The sequence below is a fragment of the Cotesia glomerata genome, linkage group LG3, assembly GCF_020080835.1.
Source record: "Cotesia glomerata isolate CgM1 linkage group LG3, MPM_Cglom_v2.3, whole genome shotgun sequence".
In the NCBI taxonomy this organism is placed as follows: domain Eukaryota; kingdom Metazoa; phylum Arthropoda; class Insecta; order Hymenoptera; family Braconidae; genus Cotesia; species Cotesia glomerata.
In genome coordinates, this window is record NC_058160.1 from 20,940,328 (window position 1) to 20,950,972 (window position 10,645).

A 10,645-nucleotide genomic window follows, 5' to 3' on the forward strand; every position below is an offset into this window, starting at 1 on the left:
ATATTAATACGATGGCAGATTTTTGCTGGACACTTGAAAGGGATACACCAAGAGTGTTGAATCAATAATAAGAGTTTTTTTTTACCAACTAAATTTATTAAAGTTAATAATTTTTAATCGGTAATAAAACTAGTATTATTAATTCAACAAGATCAAATTTTTAAAAATCCTTTTCTGGAAGCAATTTTTTTCAAATACTTATTCTCGAACCGAATTCAGGTTTTTTTTTTCTGTAAAATTTATGTTTTAAATATTAACGTGTCTTATTGTATTATAATCATTCTACGCTAAATGTTTTCTATTATATAATTGTCTTTATTTAAATTATCAGCATGTTACAAAATTTTTATAATCAAACTATAATTTTTAACCCTTCGTTAGTCGCGCTATGAGCAAATCGCCGCCTAACAACTACTCAACCTATAGAGACTCACTATAGTGCGAGCGAGAAACTAAAAAAAGCGCGACCAACGAAGGGTTGAAATAAATTGTGTGACCAAAAATTTTTTCTATTTATTAGTAGTATATAATGTTATAGTAGCATAAAATATAGTTATTAAATCATAATATTAATGATAAAAGTAGTATCTATAGTCATTTTAAGCTCTGATTATTTTTCACATTAATAATTATAAAAATTAAAATATTTTTATGAATATCAAAATATTTTTAACCTAATTTCATAATTTTGATAATTATTAATAAAAGTATAATGAAATAGACTAGTTTTTTTTTTTCATAAAAATTTAGTAAGTAATGACTAGTGTATATTTATTACAAAGTTCATTTGATTTAAATATTATCTTCATTATTTCAAGATAATTTCGGAATCTCCATACAGCGCCATATGGTCATTTCTCTCTGATTGAATTCGTTCTTACCGAGGCTTGTTTATTTATCTAGTCAGCGCTGAGTAAACTCTGCATTGAGTACCGTTGGCTTTGAATACAGTGCGAATTGAAAAAAAAATTTTCATTTACAGCGACTGCTGTTGAGTAAAGTTGGTATGGAGTTGAGTAATTTGGAGTACAGTTGTCTTCACCATAATATCAAAAATTTCTAGTTACGGATGCTCTTTAAGTAAAGTCGGCATAGAGTTGAATAATTCGGAGTACAGTTGTCTCCTTGCCCCTTAAGTTGGTGGCAACTATCTGACACTAACTTTATTCGTCTGAAACTCTGGCTATCAGGGTATATTTCATTTTGATGTCATCTTGAAATCAATCTAGATGCGTTGGTAAATTGGTAAATAGTTGATAGGCATTAAAAGAGCCGACGCAAGAACTGTATACATTATAAATGCTGATCAACGATATACCTAGATAGCCAGCGAATAACTACAAAAAGTCATCTTCAATATAGTTGAGATTAACTAAACGTCAAATTCTGACAAGTCTTCACTGAATAACAATTGTATAAAAATTGATTATTAATTGTTGAAATAAAAATGTACAATTTTACTACTAGAATTTAGCCATAAGTTTTAACATCAAGTAAAGCTCGGATTGGAGAGTAAATTTAAAATATTCAACCAAATGGTTTTGCAAATTGATGAATGAATAATAATTTGGATGATATTTAAATTATTGCAATAAATGAGTTACAGACTTATGATTGCACATTTCGATAAGACTTTTAATCCAAATTTGATAAAATCATCAACCTTATTATACATTTTTTAATGATTACTTACTTTTATAATTTAATCATGTTTAAATATTGTTTTGGAAGATAACTCAATTATAAAACGATTTCAATTTGAATAAAAATGTTATTTTTACTTGCATTACAATGATGTATGTAAAACAGGCAAAAGTCAATGTTTTCATAAATATCTCAATGGAAGTATTATATTCTCTTGAAAAAAGTTATACTTGTTAATAAATGTATTAACGGCTTACTAAGCTTATCAATTTAGTTAAAATGGGCCCAGAGTTTTTCTTGATTGGTCAAATATTTGTGTTGATAACTGGCGCAAGTAAAGGAATTGGCCGTGAATTCGCTATTACATTTTCTCAAATAGCAGAACGCAATTCGCACTTTTTACTGATAGCGCGTAATGAAACTGGATTGCAAGAAACAGTTAGTAAAATGAGCAATCGTGTCAATGTTGATTACGTTAGTATGGATTTGTCTATAATACAAGCAGATCAGTTAGAAGGTAATTTCAGTATTTTATCATTATATAAAAGACATTGATGTCCGATTTTGTTGACTACTTGTTCATACTTTCAGTAGATTTCATAAAAATCTAACTATTGTATCGATCCTCATGGCGGAACTTTTGAAAAATTTAATTAGAGTATCGTTTTGACTTGCACAGATTCCAAATTCCATTGAATTGGCATGTACCTTTTATCCAAAAAAATATATATAAAATGAGCATTGAAAGTTTCAGTTAAAGAAATTACAGGTCTCACAAGTGAAGAAATCTGCCTAGCATCAAATGCGACGAATTTTTCCGTTTATTAAAATTTTCTCAGTCACCTAAAATTTTTATAGAAAATTAATTTTACAAATCTTTTACGAATTCTATTTAAAGATGAGCCTTATTTATTTTTCACACATCAAGTGTTTGAAAAATGCAATCATTTGAATCTTTTACATTTCCGCGATCTCGCAATAAGAACAATTAATCGCTTAAGTGATCAGCAAAAATAAAATGCATGTAAAATTCTTAATACTTTAACTACATAACTACATGTAAAGTTAAATTGTAGAAACCTTATAATGACTTTTTTCCTGCTGCCTAAGAGACAATTGTTGTAAGTAAATTCGTGACAAAGATTTACTATTTTTATAACTCAACGGCGGAGACCAGTGCACGGTCGTTATGAGCGATTTGTTGTTATATGGTTGAATCATCTTTTCGAATAAAAGCATCGTTTATAACGTCTAAGACATGCTTTTGCACTTGTAATCGTGTCTGTATTTGTTTTTCAGTAATTATATTTATGACATCACAAATTTTTCAACAAATGCAAAAAATTATGTGTGTCTGGTACAGTTAGGACAAACGCTCATGCCATATTTGACAACTTTAGAGATAGACGAATTTATTGAGGTAGACTTCGAGGTAGCTGTATGCTCGTAAATGAGTGATCGGAAAATTCTAGAGGATATTCAAAATCATGAAACGATGGTTGAAAATCACAATGAACAAGAAAATGATGAACAATTTGTAATACCAATGGCCAGTGAAGCTCTCAACTGCTATTACTGTTTTACAAAAATTTGTGCTTGACAAAGAAGAATTAAGTTTAAGCAATAACAATGTAATATTACATAAAATGTATCAAAAAATTCAAAACTTCAATCAGTACTTCAATCACATTGATGGAATCTCTTCTTCTCAAGTTAAAACGTATGCAATAGTAAAATTTCATTAAATATCTTCAAATGAATAGGTTATTTTCAGTTTAGGAGAATAAAATGACATGAAAATTAAAGCTCGTTTAAAGGGCTTTAAAATGCAATTAACAAAAATGCGATGTTATTTTATTAAAAAGTTATCCGCGAAAGAAACTGCCAAAATATGAATTTTTACGATTTTGAAAATTTTGAAGCCTTGTAATTTCTGAACTACACGGAAAGAACAATAACTCACTGTACAACCTCGTATAGTATACTCCGTGGTACACGGAAAGAACAATAACCCACTGTACATCCTCGTATAGTATACTCCGTGGTATTTGTAGTGAAAAAAAATTTCAGACTTATGACCCAGATTTTACTTTTTGTATTTGAGTATTTTAGTTTATTTTTTGTTAATTACTTAAAAATTAATAGAAACAATTATTGTTATTAGTGCGGCGATTATTATTTAATTATAGTATTTATTTAGTTAATAATTTTATATTATTGTTACCGAAGGTATGATTAAATTAAGAAATTAAGCGTGTGAGAAATTATTACGAAGCCGAGCGAATTAATTGTAAAAGAAATTAAAAGACTGGGCAATTTATTCTAAGTTCCGAACAAGATTTAGTATGGGAAAGTGATGAATGGATATAAAATGAAAGAAATGACGATTATTATTTTGTAAGAAATAATTTAGGTAAGCGAAGATTTTATAAGTCCCGAGGACAATTTAGTATGGAAAATCAACGAATGGATATATAATGAAAGAAATTGCGATTAAAATAATAAAGAATTGTGAATTTGACGAAACGAATGGATAGAGAATGAAGGAAATTACGATTAAAATAATAAAGAATTGAGTTTCGAAAATAAAAACTTAGAATTTGGCGAGACGAATGGATAGAAAATGAAGGAAATTACGATTAAAATAATAAATAATTATTTTTGAATGCTAGTTCGAGGGCACCAGACAGGTGTCTAAAACGACCCTTCCGGTTCGTTACAAGAGAGTTGGGGGAAAAATGATAAACGCCAAAATTTGGCTCGATAGAAAAAGCAGCAGTTCTTTCTCGGGAGAATTACTCGGGCGAATACTCTTCACCAAGTAATTCCAGAGGATGATACTCTACCTGGAGTCTGACCAAGGCCCAGGTAAGTATCATGAACCGACCGGATGAAAGTGCTTCTCCCCATGCCGAAGCCTTTAGCTGAGGTACGGTAGGTGGTCATAAGCCGTGTAGGTGGGGGCGAAGAGGACACTCTCCATTCGCTCTCGGGGTAGAGGTTTAGGCCCAGGGGTGACGGCTAGTCTCCTGGGGAAGCGGGGAACCAGCTCTTGACAGTTAGTTCGCGATTTTGAACCGCGAATACGTGTGAAAAGAGTGTTCTAATATATTGTTTAATTTGTTTATATTGTTTATATCGTTTATTAACATGATCAGGCCAATAAAGAGGTTTTCCTTTTTCTTTGATTTATTTAAAATGAAGTGTTTTGTTTATATTTTGTTATTGATAATGTAATCCCCGTTTATGACCCTGGACTCCGGCGAGCAAATTTCGAGCCGGGGACAAATTAGTTATAGATATTTTTATAATTTTTGAAAACGTGGACGTTACAGACTATAGTCAATATCCTTCAAAGTATACTAAATTATTTTTGGACTGTACTCAGTAAAGTCTCCGATTTAATCGATTAATTTTTCTGGTTATATCGCGTAAAACTTCACGGGATATAATCTGAAAAATTATTTCGTGTAAATTAAATTATACTCGGTTAAAATTTGGATTATGCCCACGGTGACTCCGCCATTTTTTTTTCTTTGGCCTGCGCGTAAAGTGCTGTTTATAATTTGTGAGTTATAGTCAATCAGCATATTGGACATTAATTAAAATATAATCAGTGAATTATATGAGTGTGTGACTATTTATATATTTTGATATGTAAAAATATTTTTTTCTTAGCCTAACATTTTTAAGTTCGAAGAATCTAAGAAAAGAAAAAAAAATTTTTTAACCCCAAACTATCGGAAAAATTGTGCTTTAATGCTCCTTAAATGTTTTTGATGTATGTAATAATTATTTAAAACAATATTTGACTAACCTAATATTTAAAATACATAATAGATATGATAATGCTAAGTGCGCAGGCGCTAGAAAAAAAATTGGCGGAGTCACCGTGGGCATAATCCAAATTTCAACAGAGTATAATTTAATTTACACGGAATAATTTTTCAGATTATATCCCGTAAAGTTTTACGCGATATAACCAGAAAAATTAATCGATTAAATTGGAGACTTCACTAAGTACAGTCCAAAAATAATTTAGAATACTTTGACGGATATTGACTATAGTCTGAAATTTTTTTTCACTACAAATACCACGGAGTATACTATACGAGGATTTACAGTGGGTTATTGTTCTTTCCGTGTACTTGACCAATTAAGCTAATCTTTGAACTTGATCTTGGTATTGGTTTAAAAATTAAGTATGTTGAGTTTGGAGAAGATCCATTATGAATTAGAGACGCTATCATCCGGACAAGCTGCGTTATATATATATATATAAACTTTTGAACCATATATATTTTCTGAATCAGCTCGACGAACTGAGTCAGAAAATAGCAAAATTTTTCGAAACTTCCGCCATGACGACAAATGCAATAATTAGATTTCTATGAAATCTAATAAAAATTGTAAGAATGGTATTTTATTAAACTTCTATTAGACTTTTGAGCTCAAGAAGCTCAAAAGCATAGAACAGCTAAGTCTTTGAGCTCGGAGAGCACAAGATAACATAAATTATATTTTTGAGCTCGAAGAGCTCGAAAACGTCATAAGTGTAATTTTAAGCGCTTAGGTACGCAATTAGCAATAAGTTATAGAAATGGCCTTTAGGGTCAACTGTTTTCTTAATTTTTAACTTCCCGCTAAGAAAATTGAGAATTTTCAAAAATCGGGAAGTTATTGGTTTGACCCCGTTTTTCGAAAATCGAGTTTTCATCGGATCTCGACGTTTCGAGGTCCTAGGAAGCTTTCCCGACTATTTTCACGATGATGTCCGTACGTCTGTGTGTGTGTGTGTGTGTGTGTGTGTGTGTGTGTGTGTGTGTGTGTGTGTGTGTGTGTGTGTGTGTGTGTGTGTGTGTGTAAACCTCTCGTAACTTTTGAACGGCTTGACCGATTTCATTGCGGTTGATGTCATTCGAAAGGGCTTCGCCAAACTTAGATTTCCTGTAAGTTGGAACCGATTCGGACCAGTAGATTTCAAAAAATTGAAAAAAAAGTGAAAAAAGTGACAAAAAAAATTGTTTTTTTTTTTATTTTTTTTTAAATATCTCCGAATTGGCTGAACGGATCAACTTCAAAAACTACTCAGCTCTTAACCTTGAAAATTTGCATCGATCGCCATATAGAGCGCCAAAATCGGTTGATGCGTTCGTGAGATATTGTTGTCAAAAAAAATCGAAAAAAGTATTTTTTTGTAATAACTCCGAAATTTTTCATCAGATCAATTTTTTTGTTCAAAATTATTTATAGATCTCAAAAAATTACATCGATCGCCGCTTACCGCGTGAAAATCGGTTGATTTATAAAAAAGTTACAGCAGTTTGAAAATTAGAAAAATCGTGTTTCATCGAATTTTGATAAGACTTTTCAGCTTGAAGAGCTCAAAAGTATAGCAAAGCTATCTCTTTGGGCTCGGAGAGCTCAAAATAACACATAAATTGTATTTTTGAGCTCGAAGAGCTCAAAAACGTCATAAGTGCAATTTTAAGCGCCTAGGCATGGAATTAGCGGGAAGTTGCAGGGATGGCCTTCAGGGTCAACCGTTTTTCTAATTTTTTTTATTTATTATGAAATTTACTGCCATTTCCCCTTCCGAATGGCCTTTTTTGTTTAAAAAGAATTTATCTTTTTCAGATATGATTCGGAAACGTATCAATCCGGAAGAATATGATAGTGCTATTATTATCCATAATGTTGGATCAACTGGTGATTTAAGTCAGTTGACCGATGAAATGAATGATTTTCGTGTTTGGAAAAAAATGTATGATTTGAATGTATTTTCATCAGCTGTTTTAAACTCAGTATTCATGGAAATATTCAATCACAAAGTTAAAGCTAAAAAGTTAGTTATTAATATGACTTCTATTGCCTCTAAATTGCCTGCAAAGTCAGGTGCATATTATTGTTCTGCAAAAGCTGCACGTGAAATGTATTTTAAGGTAATTATTAGGTTTATTTTTGAAATTATCTTCCATCAGTTTACTAATTGTAACATTAAAAAATATGATTTCTTAAAAATGGGATTTGGTTCTCAGGTCTTTGCTAAAGAGTTTCCAGAAGTCAGCGTTTTGAATTATTCTCCATATCTCACTCAAACTGATTTGTTGAAACAGCTAGATGGAATAAGAAGAACTGTAGAACTGCCTATTTTTTCAATGATATCACGACTTGCAGGATTAATATTAACGCCGAATCAAGTAGCTGATCGTCTTGTTGAAATTATACGGGGTCAAAAGTATAAGTCAGGCGACTTCATCGATTACTATGATCCAATAACTTCTACAATACTTTTGACAGGTCAAAAGTTGCATATCATATAATAATAAAAATTAAAAGAAACTAATTAATTACATTTCCATTCTTCAATCAACTATTAGAGAAAAATAAAAATTTCTTTTTAAAAAATTAAAATTATTTTAAAAATTAATTTTGGAATAATCTCATAAAACTATTATTTTTTAACTTCCCGCTAAGAAAATTGAAAATTTTCAAAAATCGGGAAGTTATTGGTTTTACCCCGGTTTTCAAAAATCGAGTTCTCATCAGATCTTGACGAGATCAGTTTTGAGGTCCTAGGAAGCTTCCCTGATTGTTTTCGCGATGATGTCCGTATGTTTGTGTGTGTGTGTGTGTGTGTGTGTGTGTGTGTTTTTTTTTTTGTAAAGAGGTACGAAAAAAGATCTTCAAAAGACACCGGTATCGTTAACTCTGCCGCCCATCTTCCGGCAGATATCGATAGTCGGTAGTGTGGAGATTTTTACCCACTAAAAAAAACATTCCTCTTCCCCTCTCCCCTAGATGGTATGGTACGGGGAGGACTGGATTGGAACCGCGTTAGCATTACTTCAATCCAGTCGTGCTGCGTCTCACGACGCCTACTCCTGGCTACTGGTCCCTTTCTGCGATTTTGTCTTTCAGGAGGTGCTGTGCATAAACTGCAACAGCTGACCAGTTTTCCTCTTGTTTGATCATATAGGTCACCAGGCTTGAGGGGGAGAGCCTGGTGCCTATGATCTCTTCAGTGTTTCTTCTGTAGTCCTTCCATCGAGCACACTCGAAGAATGTGTGTTCGGAGTCGTCGATTTTATCCGGGCAGTATTTGCACGTTGGTGTGCTGTGCAAACCCATCTTGAAAAGATAGGCATTGAACTGCCCATGTCCCGTCAATAGCTGGGTCAGGAAGAAGTCCGTATCCCCGTGCTTCCGAGAGAGCCAGACGTTGATGTTTGGGATCAGGCGCGCCGTCCATCTGCCCGTCTCTCCCGATGTCCATCGGTCCTGCCACTCTTGCTGCGTTTCCGCCTTTATCCTCGTTCTTGCGTCCTTCATGTTATCATCACTGTCTTTAGCGTCATAGAGTTTTGCTCTTTCGAACGCTAATAGGTCGATGGGCGCGGCTCCTGCAATGACCAATACAGCCGCTTCGGAAACTGTGCGGTAGGCGCAGGCAACCCTGAGAGCGCCTCGCCGCTGTACTGCTGCGATCTTTCGCCGGTAGGTCTTCTGCTTTAATATGTCTGCCCATATCTCCGCTCCATAAAGCAGTACCGAGTGGACTGCTTCTAGAAGAACTCTTCTCTTTTTTGTTCTTGGTCCCATGGTGTTGGTCATAATTCGTGCTAGGCTAGACACAGTCTTGCTGGCTTTCTTGCATGCACTGTCGAGGTGTTCACGGAAAGATAGTTTCTCGTCTATCATTACCCCTAGATACCGCAGGGCCCTTGTTGACGTCAGCGTTGTTCCTCCCATGTCCATAGCGAATGGTTTTGGAAACCATTTTTGACGGGTCAAAACGACCATCTCGGTTTTCTGTTTGGAGAGTTTCAGGTGATGCTTATCGAGCCAAGTCTCGACGGTGTCGATGGTTTCCCGAACTAGTAGTTCGGCCTCTTCCACGCTGTCCGCCACTATAGTGGCTGCAACGTCGTCTGCAAAGCCTGTTAGCCTTACTTGCTCTGACAACGGGATTTCAAGAAGCTCGTCGTAGTCTGCGTTCCATAGATCAGGCCCCATTATTGAGCCTTGCGGCACGCCAGCCGTTATGGCGTATTCTTGTGGGCCTTCAGTAGTTTCCACTATTAGCTTTCTATCGTCAAGGTAGTTGTCGACTAGTGCCAGATTTTCTGGCTCCGCGTCAAACTTGTGCTCCAGAGCGTCTAAAATGTCTCCCCAATTTGCGCTGTTGAATGCGTTTTTGACATCTAGCGTGAGGAGAAGACATACTTTACGAGCTTTGAGGCTACCAGACCATGCTTGTGTTGCTGTCTTTATGACTTTCTTGATCGCTCCGACTGTCGAATGACCTTTCCGGAAGCCATGCTGGTTGGTGGCAAAACCTCCAGCACGGTCGATGTCGTCGCGAAGTCTCCCCTGTATGAGCTTCTCGAGCAGTTTTCCAGCAATGTCTAGCATACAGAGTGGTCTAAACGACGAAGGTGTTATGGGGGTTCCCTTACCTTTGTCTAAGAGAACCAATCTCTGCCGTTTCCAGACCGCGGAAAAGGTGCCAGTTGCCAAGCATGCGTTGTAGGTGTTCAGGAGTAAGTCTGGGTATTCCAGGGCTATAATCTTGATCACCGATGCCGGGATGCCATCAGGTCCAGGTGCCTTTCCTGTTTTGAGTGACTTGGCCGCGTCTTGTAGTTCCTTAGTTGTGAAGGGCGTTGTTTTTAGTGTAGTGTTTCTTCTCCCGCGGCGGGTGTTTGGGGAAAAGCTCCGCTACGATGCTATCCATTAAGGCTGGAGACTTCGGCGCCTCTGGTGAAGCCTTTCCAAGTCGTTTGGCGACAATTTGGTAGGCTTTACCCCAGATGTCATTGTCGAGATCGTTGCAGATCTCTTTCCACAACTTTGCTTTACTTGCTTTGATGGCTCGATTTAGCATCTTTTTGGCCTGCTTGTACTCTTTTGAATACAAGTCCTGGCTTGGGGAGCGTTTGGCGGCTCTCGTTGCGCGGCGACGTAGTTGATGGCACATTTTGCGAAGTTCCGCTATGTC

At 35.2% G+C, this 10,645-nt stretch overlaps 1 protein-coding gene across 1 annotated transcript; it reads left to right on the plus strand.

Annotated features, from left to right (window-relative positions):
• The first annotated feature begins 1,908 nt into the window (after positions 1–1,908).
• LOC123261558 (sepiapterin reductase-like) lies at positions 1,909–7,982 on the plus strand. The gene is made up of 3 exons (XM_044723208.1): positions 1,909–2,161; positions 7,282–7,586; positions 7,683–7,982. The coding sequence occupies exons 1-3, from the start codon at positions 1,924–1,926 to the stop codon at positions 7,965–7,967; spliced, it is 828 nt and encodes a 275-aa protein (XP_044579143.1). The 5' UTR covers positions 1,909–1,923; the 3' UTR covers positions 7,968–7,982.
• Positions 7,983–10,645: the final 2,663 nt, after the last annotated feature.